Source organism: Schistocerca piceifrons, chromosome 4 (genome assembly GCF_021461385.2).
Source record: "Schistocerca piceifrons isolate TAMUIC-IGC-003096 chromosome 4, iqSchPice1.1, whole genome shotgun sequence".
In the NCBI taxonomy this organism is placed as follows: domain Eukaryota; kingdom Metazoa; phylum Arthropoda; class Insecta; order Orthoptera; family Acrididae; genus Schistocerca; species Schistocerca piceifrons.
The window spans coordinates 30204137-30228975 of record NC_060141.1 but is presented as its reverse complement, the minus strand read 5'-3'; the positions used below and the strand labels follow the sequence as shown (position 1 = coordinate 30228975).

Sequence of the window (24839 nt, the reverse complement as noted above, 5' to 3'; positions counted from 1 at the left end):
TCTGCACTGAAAGAAGTGCTATAGAAACCCAAAATGTATTAAAGATGCAGAACAATTTTCAAAGTCACTTAATATGAACATGTGAGGTATGCAGGTAATTTTTAAAAAATGAGTGGTAAATTGATCCCTCAAAATAATATTCATTGTGTATGCTGAATGCATGACATCTGTAATAATAATAATAATAATAATAATAATAAGTAATGCACTACATCAATGACCTTCAATAGTCATCTGAACTGTCAGATAAAACATTTTCTTGAAAATCAATTCCCATATTCATGGAGTGTGAGTAAAGATATGCCTACTTTCTATTGTCAAGGCAATAGGTGTGGAATAATATAGTTTTCTTGGTAAAATTGGATCCAGCAAGTGATGTTTGGGTTACTTCCAGAAAAAAAAAATTTCGAGGACACTATAATCACTATAATATTTTATAAGAATAGGTTATTTTTACACAGAACTGAGATAAGCATGAAAGGAGAGTACGTGATGAGTTACCAGACTATAACTTGCTATTAATAGATGCGAAATAAGTATGTTTGAGAGCACATTTACGGCAACTTATTTGCTTTGTAACAACAGTGCCTTCATTATGCAACTGTGAAATGGCTCTTGCAAATGTGTCAAAACAAAACAATTTGATGGCAATACTTTTTAACAGAATATACCACACTTTTAACTGAAATCTTAAATATTTGTAAAACTTTCTAAACCAATATCTGTTACTTCCCCTGAGTAGTCCTGCTCTCTTCCTGCCTCTGTCATTATCAGTCTCATGCAAAACTACATAATGAAGTTCATAATGCACACTACACCTGAATGCTACAGTACATACAGTGTAGACACATACTACTCAGATTACATTAGCATGATTTTTCAGCACTCTACTCGCACAACAAAGAACTTGTGTTGCATCAAAAATACCCTTACATCTATTCTACATCTACACAGATACTCCACAAGCCACTGTACGGTGTGTGGCAGAGGGTACTCTGTACTGCTACTATTAATGGACATTATTATGGGGTGTGTCACCCATCGTTTTTATGGTGGCTCGAGTTCTGCTGGGGAAACTTTCATGGAGGTGTCTGAATGTCTGAAGGAATGGCAGCTGTTTCTTCCTCACGAGCCAAAACCAGAGAAGATACATTGGAAGCTGGGGTCTGGAGCAAAGTCAACATTATAACTCATTCCAAAGGTGTTCCGTTGGCTTCAGGACAGGACTGTGGATTGACCAGTCCATTTCGGGAATGATGCTGTCCACAAATCATTTTCTATTACAGATGCTGCTTTAAGATAGGGTGCACTGTCATGCCGATACAAACAGTACGAGGTTTCCAAACTGCTCCTCTACTGTACACAGCACACAATGCTGTAAAATATTTTCCTCAATCACAATACAGGGTTCATGCCCCATACTACAATACAACCTCCTGCACTTTTCACATGATGACAGGAAACAGTCTCCAAACCCAAACCCTCCATCAGATTAGCACAGGATATAGCAGATCCATCCCTCCAAATTACTTGGTTCCAATCATCTGCTGCCCAGTGGCTTAGATCTTTATACTACCTCAAGCATCACTTAGCAATGACTACAAAAAAAGTACAGCTGACAAGGAGCTGCTCAGCCAATGTACCCCATTGTTCAAAACTCCCTATACATTGTTATTGTGCTAGGTGGATTGCTGGCAGCACTTTGGAGCTCGCCAACTGAAGTCTTCGCAGATTTTTTACAACCACCCTCTGCAATGCTCAACTGTCCCACTCTATGAAGTCTTGGTTAGTTGTGATTGTTCCTTCATGTTTCCACTTCACTATCACATCATCAACAGTCTACTCGACCAGCTTTAGAAGGGTTGAAATGTTTGATGAATTTGTTACTCGGGTGACATCCAATACTAGCCCACACTTGAAATCCTTGAGCTGTCCTGACCCACCCATTCTGGCATTACTGCTTCTCTACTTGCAAACAATACTCTCCACCTCCTTTTATGCTGGTAGATCTGCCTCTCCTGGCACCTAACAGTCAATTCTGCATTACATTAAGGGTGTACTGATACTTTGCATCAGTAAGACTTTGCTTAGGTGACTCTTCAGTCTTATTTGCACTATCAGTTGTACAACTTTATAATTATTGTCTACCGGTTTGAGTTATAACAACCACCTTCAAAGGACAAAATCAGTATACATTATTGGATCATATTTACATTTTCCTCAAATACTATACAACATTTGGTGAGAATGTTACACTTAATAATTCAAGTTACTTTTATCAAGTGTGAAGTTCTCATCCACGATACATTTCCGTAATTGCGCTAATGCACAGCACGTTTACACGGATTATGTTCAGGCAGACTCTTATGACAATTACGTTTGTTCTACATTTGGTTGTATAGTATTTGATGAAAATGTATTTTTGATTCATTCATGTATACTATCTGCTGTAAATATGGTTGTTGCTACTGAAACCGGTAGAGAATAAATATACAATTGTACTGCTGATGGTATGATTTCTTTCTAATATTTTTGATCAGATTGTTTATCGTATGCCCCATTGACCTTGTCGCTCATACTACTACTACTACTACTACTACTACCACCACCAGTACTAGTTTGACCCCTCCTACTTTTGTTCATGTCATTAATAACAAAGCTTCTCGTTAAGGAACAGTAACACCTCTGAGGTATGGAAAGCTTATAGCTGTAAGGTGCATTCACTTAAGAATTTGTCTAGATCAATATAGTTAGACTATACCTTTAAAGCAAGCCCTTCAAAACAGGATCCCTTATTATTTTCTAAGGTACACAATATGTATCAAAAACTCATTATTCTCGTATTAGAATTCATTATTTGAACATCCACCTAGGCTCTGGCTCTCACTCTTTACGTGTAGATTTTTCACCTGGATCCAGTTTCACCTCAGTTTGAAGAAGTGCATCACCCCTAGTTTAATTCCACAACCTGCATCAAAATATTTGATACTAAATATTTCCTTTGACATGATTACAGAAAATGTTTTACATCATTTACTGACACTGGCCACCGTTAGTGGTAGAAAGGTGTTTCTATTTTACTTTGTGAACTATGAGCAGGGAACACAAAAACAGTACAATTAAACTACTTTTCATGCTGACTGAAAGCAGCAGATATCCAAATATTCAAACAGTGCTAAATTTCTTCTGCATATAAAGGATAGTTATTACCATCCACAAAACTTGTACTCTTATTAGATAAGACTGACTGTCAGATTTAGACTGATCATGGTCAAACTGTTTATAGCAGTCTAACAATAATTAGTTAATATTGCAGCTTTATAATATCTGCTTCTCTATCAATGTGAGGATGGCTGATATTACAAAGTGTTGGACATCCATTCAGCATCTTTATAATTTTTTAGTTTTATGAATTGAATTTTCCTTTTGATATCGCATATAGTTTCACTAATTCTACAACCCTGACAGCTTGTTTCATGATGAGAGATACTGAACACGGATGGATGAGATAATGTCTGGGAACTTTGTATATTTTACACATAAATTTCAGTTTGTATGTGTTTCAGCATATTTCTTCCATTTGTGGCTATATTTACTACAAGCCATGTTTTATATCACACCAAAATAAATCTTTAACAAGCAAAATGGCAGCATTAAATGATAATGAATACTGCCTACAGTATTCATGATTTATGTTAAAATTTCTTCTTGGGCAACACGAAAAGCTCTCACAGGTAATGTCTTGAATATAAAACAGCTTGATGTTGACAATAAGCTTTCAATAGTTGGTAAATACACATTACATACATTATGTTTGACACTTATTTTGTTTCGACTACTATAAGGAAGAAAAGAGGTTACACTTAATTTGCAGAAAGGAAATGATTTTCTAAACTGGGACAAGACAAAGAAAGAACCTATAATTGCAGCTTTCCTTATGATAGTTTGTCTCAAAGAAAAGCATCACAGGTGGAAGGGACTATAAAAGAAGGAAGGAAGATTACAAACTCCATGTCCCAGCAGTGTTGAAGGCATTAGACAGAACTCAAAGTTAGGATCAAGTCTGAAGGAAAGAAACTTATTGGCTTCATTTAAGGAACCATCTCGAATTCTGTCACAAGTAAGTGAACCACACACAATCTACACTATTATGTCCAGGCAGGAATATGAACAAAACATAAAAGTACAGTACCATAACCACAGTACCAATCATTTCCCTCAGAGCTAAAAAGGAAAGAAAATTTACAAATGGCGAAGTTTGGATAGAGAAGCCAATCAGAAAAGGCAGGGTGTCATCTGTATATTTTTGTTCCTAATTAATAAACATACAGCAAAAATACATTTCTATGGTGGTGATTGTGACTGTTTACTTGCAGACAATGAACATGACAACAAAAGAGACCTGATCATTGGAAAAAAAGCACAACATAGAATGAAAATAACCAATGTGCAAGGGTTCTGAAAGTATGAAGAGGAAATTGTACAAACAGAATAAGAATAAACAAACATATGTCATAAGAATTTAGATGAAGAAAAGAAGTAAAACGAAAGTTTCACTGCTGAGAAGAAACAACAACACACCAAATATGCAGTGATGATAACATTTGTTTCCAAGAATTATGCCCAATGACAAAAACCAGACAAAGTGTGAACTGTGTTACTTTCAGCAAGCATAAAATGCGGTTTTGAAATATAATAGTTTTTTCCTTTATAAAGCCTTATTGAGTCCATTTTTCTCTGAAAGTGTGTTCTGTAATAATGCACAGTTCACATAATACTGTAGGCCCAAGCAACGGAAACAGAAAAAATTTTGCTCCCATATTTAATCATTCTGATTTTATTGAGAGTTTTATCACATGGCTGTTACTGCCTCTTACCACAAAATATTCAAAAGGTTAAAATTTCAACTGATGAGGCCAGGCTACTAAGAATATTGTACACAAACATGATCAGATTGGTAATAAATTTTCATGCCGGGCAATAAGAACCATGCGGACTGTGCAACATTACGGAAGACTGCAGAGTATCAAGATGACAGGACATACTTTTAAACATCTATCTAACGGTTTATTGACACCTGGTGTGAGTGCTGCCCAATAAAGACTCTATTCTACAGAAGTATGTGTGTGTCATTCAATACTGAACGGTCAATGTTTATATTACAAAGTGGCAGCAACTTACACCAGTTACTATGGTTCTCAAAATTCAATTGATAATCAAGGGAACAGTCAAAAAGGCTTTATGAAGCGTTGCACTCCATTTAAGAAGAATGTTTCAGAAACTTAAGATCCTCAAAGTCTACATGTCTCGCACTGCAAGTTTCCACTGGCATAAAGCTGTTAAAAGGTGGGAAGAGAGCTTGTCATTTGCTCCAATGATAACGCCACAGCAACAATTATGCATTTAGACCCTTTAGTAATAATAAGCTAATGCACCAAGAAGCTTAAACAATGCGGTACTATCTCCACCATCACTTTCAAGGTTGATTTGAAGATGACAATGGGCGCTCTTCTGGTTCTCAAATACCAAGTCCTACGCAAAACAGACATACTGCTGTTGGCTATGTTGTTTCTAAATAGTGAACCCAGGATGAAGGGGACAATACCTAGCAAATTTCAGTTCTTGAGGTATGCGTTTGTTACGGCTGAAACGTAAAAGAGTCGGACAATCTAACTGAAAAAAGTCTGTAAACAAGGTGTAAGTAGTCATTTACCACCTCCATTTATACATATAAAGAGTACAGATTACTAAAGATGTTACTTTCTTCAACTGAAGTTTCTACAGCTGTTACAATCTGTTTGTTTACTAAAAAGCATGCCTAACACCCCCCCCCCCCCTCCCGCCCCAACACACACACACGGGAGAAGTGCATATATCTTTACAGTAAGATTAAGGAATAAAAGAAAGATTTTGTTACTGAATGCTGCACTAATATCTTTTACAGCCTCACTGTTTTTATAGAACAATCATTGTTCATGATAACTCCTGAACAGTTTGTCACCAAGTCAAGTGTAGAGAACTTCCTACCCATCATAATCACAACAATTTTGTTGTTTATTTTCTGTTTCCAGGGTCTCAATGTTCACATACCTCCCTGCTGCTGTACAGAAGGGACCGAGCGAGGTGGCGCAGTGGTTAGCACACTGGACTTGCATTTGGAAAGACGACGGTTCAAACCCGCGTCCGGCAATGCAGATTTAGGTTTTCTGTGATTTCCCTATATCACTCCAGGCAAATTCCAGGATGGTTCCTTTGAAAGGGCACAGCCGATTTCCTTCCCCCTTCTTGACACCACCCGAGCTTGTGCTCGGGTCTCTAATGACCTCGATGTTGACAGGGTGTTAAACATAATCTTTCTTTCTTCCCCCCTTCCTAACTATACAGAAGATTAGCTATTCTAATATATAACTTCTCTTACTATATTCTTGAATTAAATAGCCCAAGTTCTGGATGCAGTAATCAAAAAAACCAGTTCATACAACAAGCAGTAAGATTCTTATCCATCTCCCCCCCCCCCTCCCCCTTCAACATAAAAATGAACAAGAATAAAAAACAACATTCTACTCTGACAAGACTATAGCCCACACCACAATATTAGGGACATATTACAGGCATCACTGCATCAGTGATTGGCAAAAGTCTATATACTGAAACATATACCACCTCTAATAAAATAGAATAATCAAACATGAATAACGTTGCACATATCAATTAATCAACACTAAAGTATATGAATTAAAGTACTGCTTTTAGCCCTGTGCTGCATCCATAAAGGCATTTATACATGTCCTGTCACGCTAGCAAACTAACAGAGCGTGCATGGGCATAATGTCTTAAGTCATATTCCTAACAAGTACATACAGCACTCCAAAAATGACAAACCTGGTTCTTGCGTTATTATTATTTAAAGCTAAAAGTCTGTTTACCTGAATTTTACCTTACATTTACTTCATAATTAATTAAAGGTTGAAGAAAATTATGCAGTCTACCTGTATGTCTAAAATGGTACAGTACAGAAAAATTGTCAAGAATACCTGACTGTAATGATACCAAGTTTCATAAAAGAAACTTGGCAGTTTCATGATAAGCTAGGATTTACGTTCATGTGACAAACACAAAGGAAATTAAGCTTCATGTTCAAATGCAGTTACGTGAGTAGAATGAAAGTTTATTATTGGCTCAATCTACATTAAGATGTTTATAATGATCAATACAAACTCTTGGATAAAACAACTTCATACAAGTATGTCCAAAAGGCTCACAAATCCAGAGGATAAGAAATATCCTTGCTCAATACTATGGAGGAGAAAGTATGAATAACTGTGTGGAACTGTGGTCACTATCTGTGAAAAATGACTTTATACTTCAGCAATGAGAGTCAATTTTAATGAAACTTTTTGTGTGGCCTTCAGTATTCTGCAAAGGAGATTGCTTACAAGATGAAAGTATACAAAATGAAAAACAACACTGAGTAAACAAAGAATACTACAGTTCTGCCCATGGCTCTACATGTTCATTTGTGTTCACACATTACGAACCATAAAAATAATAATAATAATAAAATAAACAATACAAATTGTGTGTTTTCTAGAAAGGCTGCCATAATTTAAGAATAAGACAAGTAACTGACTCTCATAATGAGAGATAAATAATTTAAACTTCAATGTACTAATTCAGAAGGCTTTGTTTTTATCTAGGGCCACTTCGTAAAGCGGCCATCTGTTGAGTATAACCTGAGAGCGCGCCAGTCAGTCCCGTCACCACCGCGGCGCACTATTACGCACCGTGCCGATGGGCCCAAAGGCGCCACCACCATTTGCTGCTGACGCAGGTGCATCTGCTCCTAAGTAGCCAGCTGGACCACTGCCCCCAGCTGCTGTCCCTGCACCTGCCAGACCGAGGCCCATGCCGAGGATTCCATAGCGAGCCAGCGTGCTCATTGCAGCTGTTATTTCTCCTGTCGCTTGTTCCGAAAAGCCACTTCCACGTAACACGACTTGGATGTGTTCCAGTAACTGTGTTGTCAATGATGTACCTGCTGTTGGTGATCCTAAATTCAAGCTTAGGTTTAGTCCGTTTAGTAGCATGCCTCCAACTGTGAGAAAGAAAAGAGCAAAATTAATTTCCTGATGACTATTTTTAAAGTTAATACCAACAGGCTACAAAATACTACATTCTACGAGCTGTGATTGTCTACATATATAACTCTAGCAGAATGCGAGGCCTCAAATTATCTGACATTTTACAGCAACATAAAACAATTTTTATTTTGAGGACATAGAAAACATCAGCCATTATATTGTTGGGGAAACATGCAGCATTCATGTGAAATTATGTAAACAAAAACGTATATAGACTGGCAACATGGGGGTTTCAAGACTGCATCACTCAAATGTGATTAAGAGCTCAAATTATAGCACAAGCTTACTTAAACTATTCTTCAATTTGTGAAGCAAAATCCCACATTCCAAAAGTTTGAGTTCAGACTTACAAGAAATCTCCAGACACATGCTCTCAAACTGCCTGTTTATATTTTTTAACCCTACAAAATCATTTATTAAAGCACACAAAATATGGGAATTTTATATCTTAACGAAGACATCTGTGGCCATTGTCTTTCAATATATTTTTTTCCCCCCTGCTCTACATCATACCCCAAGAGTTTCATAAAATACATCATTTGAATGGGTGCTAAGGTTGAGAACACGTGAATAAAGTGCTTTATTGGTGGTCAGTTTTGGTTTTGTTTTACTGATAGATTGATGAACATGAAGAAACCAGTTGCTGTGGCATATCACTGCCCTTCAAACTCAAGGAGGCAGTTTATATTTTCAAGTGTCTCTCATGCTTCAACTGCAATGTTTACAGCAGCTGTACAAGCACAAATGCTTTAGGACAACTATAGTTGCCAACCGGGACAAAGAAAGATTGTATCCATCACTGACACTAAGGGGCCATTCTATCAATTACATCAATTCCCTCTTATGTTATGGTAAGTAATTCATTAGCAAATATACAAGGATGCTGTAATTTCATATACCTGTCCACTCATTTTTATGTTCTGCCACTGATGACCTCTTGTCTTATCTCTCTGTTGCACATGACAGTCATGCTCTGAAAAGTGTGTGTTACGGCTGCATATCTGCACCTTCCATATGCCCATTGGATATAATTTTGAAGCCCCTCCACCACACAAGGGGAGAAGTAGAGAGGGGAGGGGTGGGACGGGATGGTGTGTGTGTGTGTGTGTGTGTGTGTGTGTGTGTGTAGTGATGGTAATTTTTAAATGTTTTACAATATGCAATCATGCAATTAATCTGACAGTGGCACCTTGCAAGTGATCAAAGACAATAACCAAACTATTTAACACCAATGTGTGAACAAGCAACCCACCTGTAGTATTCAGACTGGCAGTTGAGCTGAATGTACCAGAATGCATAGGTGTATGCTGTCCACTATTAGCATATGGAGAGCCTGTTGGATTATAATTAGCAACAGGGCCAGAAACATCTGCATAACTTACATTAAGGCAACTACCACTTTGAGGGTCTTCAACAATTTTTACCAAAATCATTCTGCAAGCAGTCTTATTGCTTTCCATGTCACCTGTACAAAAAGAAAAACATTTATTTAAAACCTTATATTACTCACTTTCATCAAATAAAATTGAGTAATTTGAAAATAGGGAAACAGCATACATACCAATGACAGTTATGCATCTCTCCTGAAGAGTCTGATCTTTTGCTTTTTGAGAAATCTGGACGTATGAACCACTCTCCTCTTTAATTTGCTTAATGTAATTCCCACCCTTGCCAATAATCATGCCAGCAGTGCTGTTTGGTACCAGTATTTTAACCTATAAAGACCAAATCAAGTTAGACATTTCTGGCTGTTGACTAATGTTTAATGGAAAGACATAAAACAATTAAATAATGAACATAGAGTGCTCAATGAAGTACTGTAATGTCAAAAATTGTCAAAGAAACTAAATAATGTTAGGAAACTATGAAAACTAATACATAAAATCATGGTTGGTTGGTTGGTTAGTTGTGGGTTAAGAGACTAAGCTGTGAAGGTCATCTTCAAGTCGCTCTGCCCAGGGGTAGGTCATCTGGAGTCAGTGATGTCCACCAGAGACGTGTTTTGATGGTATCAGAGCTGAGAAATAGTTTCAGAAGTATATGAAATGGGACAGTACACAGATCAGAGCAGAAAAGTGGCCCCCCTGGGCTCATCCATGGCGAGAGATATCCCACCCGCACCTGACCCCTGCCACACAATTAAGGGCGAAGACTGAGCAAAGGATGCCTTCTAGTCAGGACATTCAGAACTAAAGTGAGAAGGCTAAAAATGTAATGGGCATCAGTTGGACCATCAAAAATAGAAAGTAGATGGGACAAACAGGGAAAGCAGCAGGTGGGTATCCACAGGGCTCTGCATGTGAAAGGGGCAGGCTCCATCCCTAAACCAAGGCACTAAAGAACACCCACTATTTAACAGATTGCTACCCCTAAAATGGAAAATAGGGTGGGGCAGGAAAAGAAGCAAACATCTAACAAGCACTTAAAACAGAGTAAAATAGGAATGGAAGATGCAGCTGGCAAAGGAGGCATATCCCCTAGACCTAGCATCCAGTGGAAGCTGCCCCAACTTCAACCACCCAGCCCTCGCCACAAGGGTAGTTTAAAACCTTATATCTCTGAATAAAAACCACTTTTTATGGAGATAACAGAGAACCGGTTCAACTGACTGTGAATCATATGGTGATATGAGAGGCAAAGAATTTAGAAGACTACGTTTACCATGGAGCACCATAAGGAGGGGGCATTCCACCAGGATCTGAGCTACTGTCTGTAAGACTCTTCATTCACATTTTGGGGGTGGTTTGCTACATAAACTAAAACTATAGTTAGTCTGGGGATGACCGAAGCAGATGCAACATAGTAGAGGACTGGAATGACGAGTACCATACAGTGGTAGTCTTCTTGATGGTGCGGAGTTTATTAGACAAGGCAGTAATCCACCATGTTATTCCATTTCAGAGTGAGCAGGAGCAGAGCCCTTATTTGCACTCGCAAATCCGCACCTGGGATCATCAAAGCAAATGTGCAATGAGCAATCGTTTCTTTAGCCAAAATGTCTGCCAGTTCATTCCCAGGGATACCCATACGACCTAGGGGGCTCCAGAGATATACAACTGAGCAGGCTGCATAACTAAGTTCAAGGATAGGTCATAAATAGCACATATCACAGGGTGACAAGAGTAACACTGATCAAAAGCATGGAGAATGCTCATCGAGTCACCACAAATTTAAACATGGCCCAAAGATAACTGTTTAATAGAATGTTGGGCCCTGTTTATTGTATTGGCTACACCATAAACACACTATAAGTTCATACAGAGCGACAATTATTGAACTATATGGAAAAAATGTAAATTAGTTATTAGTTACAAACTCAGGCGTGCACAAACTTTATCCAACATGTAAACATCACTACAGACATTCGGATTTAGGTTATGACATGTTTGATATGCCTGCTATCATTGGTGATGTGGTGCAGACGAATAGCAAAATTCCGCGTGACCCACTGAAGTGTCTGAACATTTATGCTGCCAATGATCTCCTGGATGGCTGTTTTCAGCTCAGCAATGGTTTTGGGGTTATTCTTGTACACCTTGTTCTTCATATAGCTCCACATAAAGGAGTCTGATGTGTTCAGGTTTGTAGAATATGGCAGCCCATGCCAGTGGCCTCTGGGTACCCCCAGAGCCAGAATGTGGTCCCCAAAATGCTCCTCCAGGACTTCAAACACTCTCCTGCTTCAATGGAGTCTAGCTCCACTTGCATGAACCACATCTTTTTGAAATCAGGGTCACTTCAGATAATGGGGAGGAAATCATTTTCCAAAACCTTTACATATCATTTGATAGTCTTCATGCCATCAACAAATATCACACCGATTATTCCATGATTGGACATTGCACATCACACAGTCACCCATTGAGGGCGAAGAGACTTCCTGGTATGAAATGTGGATTCTCAGTCCTCCAAATGCACGAATTTTGCTTATTGGCGAACCCATCCAAATGAAAGCGGGTTTCATCACTAAACAAAACCATGCATGTGCATACTAATTTGCACCATGGTAGCTGTCGATATACGTTGGGTTCTTGCTTGGCTTAAGGATTGGGACGATGATTGTATCTTGCTATTGTGATGAGAAGACACCTTCAAGCCAAATATGTTTAAAGACAGTGAGCAGATGTAAACTTTGAGTAACATTCAGATGTCTGATCATCTCATTACGAATTGATATCAGGGCAGAGGCCATATGATGAGATGACGCAAGAGTTTGATGCAGTTCACAGTCAGTGAAAGGTTCATTATATAATTCAGCTTGGCAGGGGCTGAAGAAGATGTCTTCAATTTGTTTCCATGTTAGGAAAGTAGCCAGGTAAGGGGAGGGCATTGACAATGGCGTAAAGTTGGTTGCAAGGTGTTCAGCCAGAACAGACACACAGGTATGAAGGAGGAAACTTTGAATAGTGGTTGATCGTTGGTGGCCCATTGGACTACGGAGCTTGGCCCATACCTGGCAGAAGGTGGCACACGTTCTTACTTCGCTTAAGTAGGTGACGAGCCTTCATACAGTGCCGCTTAAAAGTGAGGAGGGCGGTCAGCGAAGGAGCCACTCAATAAGTTGCAGGGGCCTACGACATCTTGAGTAACTGTTGCAACGTCTGTGGTCCATCTTGGGGCTGGCCGGCAGTAGAGTGTACCCGAAGAAAAAGGAATAGCAATTCCACTGGTGCAGCCGATTGTGTTGGAGATGTCTCCCACAACCTTGCCGCTGCAAACTGACAGAGGGGGTGAAAGTTTTCTTTTTTTTTTTTGGTTATGGTTTTTGGGCGCAAAACTGCTACGGTCATTAGCAACCGGTCTGTGACTTAGGAAAACGTAAAAAAACGAAACTAGGAACCAGCAGCAATGGGAATGAAACTAAAAAAATTGGAGAAACTAAAAACAGAAGAAAAGCTTAAAAAAACACTATAGAAGGGGGTTGGTTGTCCCCAAAAAGAGCTTCAAATGACTGACGTCATCTCACTGGCACTAATAAACTCGAGAACGCGATCGGTTGAGCGCGTGTCATCTGCTAAATTGGAAGATGTATCAGGCGACAGCTGTAGACGGGCGCATAATGGAGTAAAATAGGGGCACTCAAGTAAAAGGTGTCTTACCGTCCACAGATGAGAGCAGTGGGGACAAAGTGGGGGAGGATCGCCACTTAAAAGATGTCGATGGCTAAAAAGACAGTGCCCTATCCGGAGTCTAGTTAAAATTACCTCCTCCCGACGATGCGTTCGGGGGGAAGAGGTCCAAGCACGGGGAAGAGCTTTCACATCCCGCAATTTATTATTGGGAAGTGTCGACCAATGTGCGTGCCATAAAAGAGCAACACGACGACATAAAACACTCCGTAGATCGGCGAAGGGAATCAATCATGCGAATAGCTGGCTGAAGAAGAGAGACTGCAGCCTTGGCCGCTATATTGGCCGCCTCATTTCCACAGACACCAACGTGTCCTGGGATCCAGAGGAATGCCACAGAGACGCCCCCCAAGTGGAGCAAGTGGAGGCAGTTCTGAATCTGGTGGACCAGAGGGTGGACAGGGTAGAGAGCTTGGAGACTGAGGAGAGAGCTGAGAGAATCTGAACAGATAACATACTGTATCTGCTGAGGGCGACGAATGTATTCGACAGCCTGGAGAACAGCGTAAAGCTCCGCAGTATAAACCGAACACTGGTCGGGAAGCCGAAATTGATTTGGGATGTCGCCAACAATATAGGCACTCCCTACACCAAACGATGTTTTTGAGCCATCAGTGTAAATAAATGTGGCTTCCTTCATTTGTGCACATAGAGCAGCAAATGCCTGATGATAAACAAGTGAAGGGGTACCATCCTTGGGAAACTGACAAAGGTCACGGAGCAGGCAGGTCCGGGGACGGAGCCAAGGCGGTGCTGTACCCCAAGTTGTCAGGAAAGTTTTGGAAAAGTGGAAGGAAAGAGAATGGAGCAGTTGACAGAAGCCGACTCCCGGTGGTGGTAGTAGGGAGGAAGGGCCATGGGCCGGATTAGCAGGCATGGAAGACAGATGGCTAGCATAACGACTCAGAAGGACAGCTCGCCGATTGGACAGGGGAGGTTCAGCAGTCTCAGCATAAAGGCTTTCCACAGAGCTGGTGTAAAAAGCTCCAGACACTAAACGCAATCCATGGTGGTGGATAGAGTCAAGACGCCGAAGAATAGGCGGCCGAGCAGAGGAGTAAACTATGCTTCCATAGTCCAATTTCGATCGCACTAAGGGGGTGAAAGTGACAGCAGAGATATTTAACTGCCAGTTGCTCTCAAAGAGAGCATAAAGCTAATTGGGCTATTTAGCAGCAACAAAGAAGAGACAGAACCACCAGCAAGTGGTCATTGTGCCAAAGATCATCATGAAGGGACTAACATACCAAAGCACCAAGGTTGGGTGAAAAGATCATGAGACTGATAGTTTTAATACCGCCATGAGCAGTGCTGAAGAGGGAAGGAGTACTGTCACTGAGGAGGCACAGAGCGAGATTGGAAAGAAACTGATCAGAAGACACCATCCAGATAGTGTTACTTGCCCACAGGAGTGGCATGCACTGAAATCTTCAGGCAGAAGAAAAGCAGGATTAAGGTGGTCATCTTAAAGGAAATAAGTGCCCTACTTGAATGTGAATGAATGCTACAAGTGTTGATCGCTGGGATGGTTTGCACTTGGACCACTAGTGCTTGGAACATGGTAAAGAGGAGAATCCACTCACTGATGACATCTATGTGAACCAACATAAACACACCTTCAGTTGTCCGCCCGGGGCTAGTACAACTCTGAGAATGCACGGCAACCACAAAGCTCTGGGCAATGGACATCTGTGAAGCGTATTTCTTTGAGGGTCATACACACTGCACAATAAGAGGAAATTCCTTGCTGCAGTTCTGGCTGGTAAATTTAGTATCTGTTATAGGTCCATTTGATCATCTTGGTGAAGGTGTGGGGCCAGGAGGACTGATCATGTCCCCAGACTGCTGTCTGTCACTGGTGAGAGCAGGACAATGTCGAAATGAACACTGGCTCAGAATCCGGCATTGTGGGGGAACCGACGCCTCCAGGGTCACTGGAATAACCTTTGACGATTCTTCTTCCTCTGGTGCTCCCCCTCCACCTCTTGTTTCACAGCTAAATTTCTTGAAGAGGGTTTTTCCACTAACAGGGGTGGCTCATTTAGCTATTGGCTGGTTTCAGGGGACAGGTATGCTGGGGACGAGCCTTGTTACCGGTAGGTGTCTGAAGTGGTGGTGCAGGAATCACAAGACTGGAGAGTGTCGGTATATCCGGTTTGAACTGCTGACAGCAGTGACTTTTGCACAATTGGTCATCATGTCGACAGGATGCCTCAGTATGGCAGGCAGTGTCAAGTGATTCATATTTTTGCATTTTCTTTTCTTTTTTAAATACTAAATAAATTAGTGACCATGGAAGAAGGAGTCCAGTACACCTGACACACAACCGTGGTGGCGCAAAAGAATGACCCTCGTGGAGTGATCTTCAGTTCTCACATTTTAGGGCTGGCCATGAAGAAGGATGACCCAAGCATAAACATCAGTAATACCTCACACGTGACATAAGGTTTCACATCACACCTGTACACCATAACTAACTTTTCTGGTAGTACATTTCCTTCAATGGCTAAGATGAAAGAGTGTGTATCTGTTGTATACAGCTGACAAAATGTAAACCTTACTATTCGAGATTAGCTTGGTGCTTCTTGTCTGTCTCAAAAGTAAGGTTCCTGCGAAAGAACTTCCTGTACAATATTCAGAATTTTATGTGGGAGCAATAATCACTGTTATGACACCCAGCCATTCATAAACCTGAAGGGTTTGAGATTAGGAGCAGAGGTGTCCTTAATAGAAATCCTTTGAAAAATTTCCCCCAACTTCTCCATATTTTTCCTCTTAAAAAATGAAAAAAAAAGTTTTGTCATCATAAAAGCCTCTCTCTCTTTTCCGATACACACCAGGTATTAGGTAAAGACCTGTCCGTTGGAATTGCCACTGTGTTGGTTCACTGTGATAGGAGGAGGAGGAGGAGATCCCATCAACAATGAGGTCATTAGAGACGGAGCACAAGCTCACATTGGGGAAGGATGGAGAAGGAAATTGGCCACGCCCTTTAGAAGGAACCATCCCAGCATTTGTACTATGTGATTTAGTGAAATCACAGCAAACCTAAATGAGAATGGCCGGATGCAGCTTAAAACTGTCATCCTCTCGAATGTGAGTCCATTGTGCAAACCAGTGTGCTACCCTGCTCGGTAAATCTGGTATGTTTCATGTGCAAAATGTCCACCCTGATGCCACCTACTCCAATCAAGAGCTCTCCCATGCGTGCCACCCAGCCACAGCAAAGGTCATCTAGTATGATAGCCATTGCCACAAGTCCTCATGCTCCTAGCAGATGGGTATCTACTCCTTGGCATATGCAATGAGCTACCAAGTCAGGCCTAAGTGTGATCTCTGTGCGGTCACAGGTTCTACCAAATAGTACATAAAAACCACACAATGTTGGATTGGCTACCATCTTAAGTGCATATATGCATATCTGAGTCAATACAATTATTGCTCATGAGGGTCAACAACACTGTAGGCAGCAGATCCACACTACAGAGGGGGTTGGAAGAAATTAAAAAATTGAAACTGTAGGTCAAAACTCAATGGAACCAAAATTAATTCAGGTAAAAAGTGATGTAAGGGCAAAAAATTAAGACACTAATGAAAGAGAGCACAACCTAGGGAAATAGTCAGGTCAATATCAAAAAATAGGGAGAAAGTAAATTAAAAACACAAAGATCAATAAAAACTGACCAGTGAAATTCATGAGCAGGTATAGATAAGAGACTGAGATCACAATAAAGGAGGCATAAAACATCAGAAAACAAAGAGGGGGTAGAGAAGCAGTAAAAATTACGTAAGTTTAAATGAAGCACTGGCACGAAGGGCAAAGGAATTCATGCTTCTACAGACTATTCTGGGATGGAGTAATTCCGGGATTCCCCCACATGCTGCATCTAGATCTACCTCTGGACCTTGTTGCTCTTTCAGATCCCCTTGCTCCTGTTGGTGCACCATTCTCAGTCGGTTTTATTCTTTCCCAATTTTCCAGAGTTTTGTAAATCTCCCTATCAATGCACTTATTCTATCCTCTCTGAAATCCAACTATTGGTTTCAACAATTCCCTTTTATAACGCCTCCCCCACAAAAACACACACAAAGATGGCCTGTTGAAGTGTAAATGGGCATCTAGATACCTATTTTTGTTCTGCAATGGGGTCTATATCAATTATTCTCTACTTACACTTGTATAGTGACATTTCTACAAATCTGGTTAGCTTTGTTAAGTCCATTTGAATGAGTGTATCTATCTCATGTAGGAATAATACATAAGAAGGGCTCAAAATACAAAAGGGCGAGAGGAAGAAGAAACTCACACCTTGAAAATGCCAATACTACAAGTTTTTCAGCAATGACAAATGAGTTCACATCTGTTTATACAGTACCAGCAACCCTGTATCTTTATCCCTTAAATAGGTACAAATACTTTTTTGCTCATCCATGTTCAATCCGATCACTGAGGGTTTACCAGCAACGATGTAAAGAAAAGAACGAAGCTCCCAAATACAAATTTGAGCATAAATGTTCAGGCTTTTATGGTCACTTTTGGATGTCTAATCTTGTCAGCACTCATCTCAAGAGCTTTGAGAGAGTCATTTGGTATTGTTTTCCCCTACATTCTGACAGCACTAATGGCTGGTGCTGTCTAAGACTTACGTGCCACCTTCAATAGAGGGTGAACTTTGACAATGCCAGTCACTGGTGACAGTGAAACACCTTAAAAAAACACTGCACAATCATAGGCTGAAGAACGTGAGATGAGTGCTAGAAAGACAAATGAATTTGAATCACTGCTCCCAAGTCTTCATTTTCCACTGCTACAATGATTTGTTTTTCTGTTAGCAACTTGTAGCTTTCATCACTTGTATGATGTAATGGCTTTGAATGATCCATTTACAAATTAATAAATTAATTTGTATTTCAATGTGGCTGCACAGTGACAATTTACAGGCAAGTTCACATAACAAGAAACAATGTTTAGATTAACGAAGTGAATGTTTAGATTAACGAAGTGTTAATAACGCCTTTTTTTAAACATAAAAATATAAACATTTCTTCTGAGGCCTAATCGACTATTTACTAAAAGCTTCATGAGAATATGTGGACTGTGACCCCGTAGTTAAAATATTACCCTACCCAACTCTTTAAACTGACCCAACTGTTCATAAAAATTTTTACATGATCAAAGTGAGCATTGTATTGGTTGACAAACAATCGTAAGAACGTATCTGCTCATGGTATTATTGAGAAAAAATAAGACATATGAATCAACTCACTGATCTCTCTCTCACTCTATGACTTGCAGTGACAAAATTCTGAAGTGGCTTAAAAAAGAGTTACTTACGAAGCTTTACTATGTGTTGCAATAAAAAAATTGAAGATTCAGTCATCCTTACTAGCTCTGGGCCATACTTTTTACCAGTTGTGTGTCCTTTGATATGCAGAATTGAACATGGTGTGTGTGTGTGTGTGTGTGAGAGAGAGAGAGATAGAGAGAGAGAGAGAGAGAGAGAGAGAGAGAGAGAGAGGGGGGGGGGGGGGAAGGGGAGGGGGGAAAGGGGGGAGACGGGGAAAGGGGGGAAAGGGGGGAGGGGTCGAGAGGGGGAGAGGGGTCGAGAGGGGGGAGGGAGGGTGGGAGAGAGGGGGGAGGGAGGGAGGGAGAGAGGGGGGAGGGAGGGAGGGAGAGAGGGGGGAGGGAGGGAGGGAGAGAGGGGGGGGGGGGAGGGAGGGAGAGAGGGGGGGGAGGGAGGGAGAGAGGGGGGAGGGAGGGAGAGAGGGGGGAGGGAGGGAGAGAGGGGGGAGGGAGGGAGAGAGGGGGGAGGGAGGGAGAGAGGGGGGGGAGGGAGGGAGAGAGGGGGGGAGGGAGAGAGGGGGGGAGGGAGAGAGAGGGGGAGGGAGAGAGGGGGAGGGAGAGAGGGGGAGGGAGAGAGGGGGAGGGAGAGAGGGGGAGGGAGAGAGGGGGAGGGAGAGAGGGGGAGGGAGAGAGGGGGAGGGAGAGAGGGGGAGGGAGAGAGGGGGAGGGAGGGAGGGGGAGGGAGAGAGGGGGAGGGAGAGAGGGGGAGGGAGAGAGGGGGAGGGAGGGAGGGGGAGGGAGGGAGGGGGAGGGAGAGAGGGGGAGGGAGAGAGGGGGAGGGAGAGAGGGGGGAGGGAGAGAGGGGGGAGGGAGAGAGGGGGGAGGGAGAGAGGGGGGAGGGAGAGAGGGGGGAGGGAGAGAGGGGGGAGGGAGAGAGGGGGGAGGGAGAGAGGGGGGAGGGAGAGAGGGGGGAGGGAGAGAGGGGGGAGGGAGAGAGGGGGGAGGGAGAGAGGGGGGAGGGAGAGAGGGGGGAGGGAGAGAGGGGGGAGGGAGAGAGGGGGGAGGGAGAGAGGGGGGAGGGAGAGAGGGGGGAGGGAGAGAGGGGGGAGGGAGAGAGGGGGGAGGGAGAGAGGGGGGAGGGAGAGAGGGGGGAGGGAGAGAGGGGGGAGGGAGAGAGGGGGGAGGGAGAGAGGGGGGAGGGAGAGAGGGGGAGGAGTAATCTATGATTATTTTAAGTACATTTGATCAGACATCTCTGTAATAGAATATGCTACTTACGTCAAATATCTGCTAGCTTGTTGGGTGAACAGATACATAAATTTCAAAAAATAAAAAAATCTGTATGCTAGAACAACAAATCGTTCAGCTTTTTAAGAGAACAAGATCCCTTACTATGAGCTACCAGCCCACAAACAAACAAGATGTAAACTGCAATAAGCTATATCAACAGTTCTAACCAACTGGAAACAACAGAGCATAACAAATAACTTTGCAATAAAATTGCTAAAATGTCTTTCCAAATATTTACATTCGTAATCAACCAGAGCAAGAAAAATTACAAACCGGCATCAGTCATCATGTTAAAAATAGGTACCACAATGGAAAAACTCTGCAAACTCTGGCTTTTAAAGCTGCAGCATAGGATTCACAGCAGATTATGTCAAGAAACAGTTAAAATAATCTTCATGAAAAAGAATTTGGCACTAGTACTGAAGATTATAGCAATAATTATGTGGCCACACACCCTAGGAAGTTTAATTATCCACGACAGAGGGCATGAAAGTCCGTACAAAATGTACCCATTTTTCTTCTTGATCCCTAGTCCAAACCTACTGAAGTTTAGATTTTGGCGTCCGTTTTTTCCTTTTGTTACAGCTAACATTTGTTATCGAACAATACTGTAGTAGTCTACACTGAGGCAGCAGACGTTAGTACTTTTGCGCCATTCATGTTTCAGCAAGTATCGTGTGTGGAGTGGAGCTTTACTTCTCCCCCCATCATACTGACATCATCCATCAGACAAACTTCAGTAAAGTATTTTGATCTATCTGAAACTAATTAACTTATCAATAATTAACATTTAAGTTTGTTACCAGTCATGTTTTCTATTGTAGATTTTTGCCACTCTGCTTATTAGATTCTGGTCTTTGCCCTTACATGATGTGGACCTGATTTTTTTTTTTGCACAACAGGACATACTTCATTAACAAATTAAACCATTAAGATTTTTGCATATTTTACCATACTTTTCAATATGGTACTTCCACTCTTAAATGGGGTTATTCCCAATGTGGATGTTTAACATGATTACACACACTTTACTAATTTGTTAACCCAAAATATATTTCATAAACCAAATTACTATTAATACTTATGCTCCTAAGTAGCAAAATATAACCTAATATAACAACAAACATAATCAGTTATTGATAATATAATGTAAATGGATAGATAAAAAATCTACTCACCAAGCGGTGGCTGGGGAACGAACACACACACACACACACACACACACACACACACACACACACACACACACGGGTTTAACTTTTACAAGCTTTAAGAGCCAGTGGCTCCTCCTTCTGGCAGAAGAGAGGCTGCCAGAAGAAGGAGCCACTGGCTCCAAAAGCTTGTAAAAGTCAAATCATTCTTTTGTGTGTGTGTGTGTGTGTGTGTGTGTGTGTGTGTGTGTGAGTGAGAGAGAGAGAGAGAGAGAGAGAGAGAGAGAGAGAGAGAGAGAGAGAGAGAGACCTCTCCCACTGCCTGGTGAGCAGATTTTTATCTATGTATTTTCATTAAAAAATAACATAGCCATTTTTCAAATGTTATATGGAGTCACCAAAAATTTTCAGACAGACCAGCTAGCACCCATTTCACATCTATGTGACATCTTGAAACCTGTGGTTGCTCTGGATTGTATTCAAGTTAATGTCCGAGTTCATGACCTAGTTCTACAATGCTGACTTTTGTACAGAAAAGTTGTGGCTCACTATTACAGTGTTGACCCTTTCGCAGCTATTAAGTATTCGCAAAGTTTGTATTATTTAATATTTCTATGAAAATCTTTAGACAGTGTATATGTGACCAGCATGTATGTGTGGATTATCTGATTTGCTTTTATTAAGCAGTGAGTATGTTATTAGAACTGAAGGATGTTATTCAATTCAGACTTAGATTTTATGCACTTTATGTTCAATCATATCGGTGACTAACTCAAGAACTTTAGTGTGGTGGTGGTGGTGATTGGTTTGTGGAGGCGCTCAACTGTGTTACCATCAGTGACAGTGCACATTCTCTATCTATACACAGTCCAATCTAGCCACTTTCATGAATGATGATAGAATGATGAGGACAACACAAACACCCAGTCCCTGGGCAGAGAAAATCCCCAGCCCGGCTGGGAATCGAATCCGGGACCCCGTGATCCAGAGGTAGCAATGCTAGCCACTAGACCATGATGCGGATGAACTTTAGTATGTGCACTGTTTCCTCCACAGCCACTGTGTTCTACTAAAATTTTGTCTAAAAAGAATTGTAGCTTCATATAGTGATGACGATGATAACACCACGTCAGTATACAATGAAGAGGAGACACATATGCATAAAGCATGATGTAAACATGATCTGATCATCACAATGTTTGTTATGGTAATAAATGTGGAGGAAAAGCCACATTATTTGGAAATCTCTACAACATACATTATCTGCACAATTCCTAGAACTCAATGTACAGATATTCTACAAGACTTTGATCATCGAGACTGAGGGATTAAGTAAGCACCATCACACATTCTCTGATGCTGTCACGGTCAATGAGACAGGATGATCTTTCAGGTAAGCTGTTATTTATCTGGAGACAGTGGGAAGACATTACAATTAGGGCACAGGTCCAATGGCCACCATCAATAGCATTGCACTAATTCATTTTTGTACCTGTCTGATGTGGTTCTATTGACACTAACATACCTACCTTTCACACTCGCCTCACGAGTTGCTGACTCAGTGGCAACCACTTATAAATTGCCCAAGATAATACACAAAAACAAATGAGCCTGTTTCAGTTTAAATGAGTTCACTTAGTGCAAAGCACCCAAACTTTATACTAAACCTAAAAGCAACATTTACTGCACAGATTTAGCAACCAACATTGAGAATTAGTGATAAGAAAATTTCAGTATCTGGTTGGGAGTGAAATAAAGCTTTAACAGTCATTGTTGATCAATTTTTTAGGTAGTTCAAATCATAAAACAGCATTTGAAGCAAAAACTTTGACTACACAGCTTTGTAATCAACTTACTGAACAAATTTCAGCAATAGCACAACACGTGTTTACGAGGTTGTGAATTTATATTTCACAAACACATTTGTTTCCTTCTGAGGTCAAAGGGTAGGTGGGGAATATAGACACTAAAATCTGAGAGAAACAGACAAGTCACTCAGCATGAGAGAGAGAGAGAGAGAGAGAGAGAGAGAGAGAGAGAGAGAGAGGTGTGTGAACTAAGCATTTTTCACTGAATATATTTATTGTCACCTTCCGTTCACCTTAAATAATATCATCTTATCAATTCATTGCTATTAGCCACAAGAAAAATTTAGTAGTGTCTTAGTCACAAATTGCCAAATATGTTGGTACCAGTAAACAAACCCTCAATTCCTTAAACAAACTCATGTATCAAACAGTTTCAAATGCCTGATTACTTTACAAATGAGTTAATGTATTAAATAATTGCCTTTAAGCAGCCAAGCAAGAAAAAAATTCATAGGTGGTCTGAAATTTTGCTTAAAGTTTATTGGAAGTCAGTTGGTAAGTGCTCCCATTCTCAAATACTGCATGTATAGTCCAGCTATTTGTGCTTCATAATTTACGCTGATTCAAGACAAACACACAGTTTCTAATTGTGATATCTGTCTCAATGCATTAAACTTTTGACTTAAGATTATACCTCTTATGACAGCATTTTAAATTTTTACATTAGGTGAAATATTGAAAATCTAATTTCTGTTTACTCTGGAAGCTGTTAGATATGCAAGTGTGATTGGGTTCTGGTACAGTGGTTTAGTGATACAGACTTCAACAAAAACACAGGTGCTGTGTGTGTGGCAGTTTCAATTATGTGCTTCAACTGGATTGCATATGGGCAAGTTCTGCCTACAATACAGATGCCACTGAATGTTTACGAGAGATCTTTCTCAGGATTACACTTTCCCTGCTTCCATCCATTCTCATTTTGGAAGTTTTGTACCTTTCATCTAGCTCTAGCTGCCAATTTCTCTTTTCTATGCCATATCTTACTGCGTAGAAACCCTTTTCTATGCTCCTAAAATACACACTGGACAACTTCCACGACTACTTTTGATTCTTTAATTTTGAATTAGAATCTAAATCCCCCATCCCGCCAATGCTTTTAATGATTTAATGCTTTTGCAATAGCTTTCCTATATTACTTTCTAAAGTCATCATCAAAAAATTTAAAATGCAAGCTACCATTACACATCACCATCATCATCTGTAGGATGATTAAAAAATATTAGAACAAGTATCTTTACACAAATTTCATAAATAATACTGGAATTGCTTTATGAGGAAGCCAAAATACATGATTGATAAATAAAAGATGTCGGCCATCAGTAACCACAAAATGTCATTTGAGATCTAAGCACTTACAATCCATTTATTAAAAATAGTGCTCACACAAATTATGCATGAAGAGTAAGTTCTGCAAGGGGGGAGGGGGCAGGGGTCACTTTACTGCATGAATGTTTTATCTAACACCAATGTCTGATTAGAACTCTAATTTAAGAACCATTGTGCACATCTATTCAATGCAAAACTGCAAGCTAACTTCAGTAGCACTAAGTACATAGTACACTGTAATATCCAAGTTACCCAAGGACGATGCAAACAACAAATTTGATACATAGTGCACAGATTTTGTGTTATTCGTGATATCAACCAGATTAAAAAAAGCTTTGCTCATAACAAACAGAGTACAATACCCTTGACTATGTAATATCCTACACTTAACTATGGAAAGTTACTATATCTTTTTGACTGTACAGACAACTATTGAAAGCACTGAATTTCCGGACAAAAACACGGAAACTACATACTTCAATTCATGCCAACATTATATACCTGAGCTTTATTACAAAGGCATAACACAAACAGCTATCATCATGTATTTCAAGCTTCCTCATAAAGCAATTCCAGTAACGGTTAATGAAATTTATATCAAAATACTTGTACTAATATAGTTTTCATCATTCTTCACAATACAGTATTAC

General features: G+C 40.6%; 1 protein-coding gene across 5 annotated transcripts in view; it reads right to left on the bottom strand.

The window, feature by feature from the left end:
* The window catches only part of LOC124794663 (RNA-binding protein Pasilla), an 85939-nt gene that overhangs the window by 10800 nt on the left and 50300 nt on the right, over nt 1–24839 (bottom strand). For all 5 annotated transcript variants that reach the window (XM_047258192.1, XM_047258193.1, XM_047258195.1 and 2 more), the window contains 3 exons: nt 9703–9856; nt 9394–9606; nt 7785–8095 (listed from right to left, as the gene is read on the bottom strand). In XM_047258192.1, coding sequence (XP_047114148.1) covers nt 7785–8095; nt 9394–9606; nt 9703–9856 — 678 coding nt within the window. The remainder of the gene's footprint in view (nt 1–7784; nt 8096–9393; nt 9607–9702; nt 9857–24839) is intronic.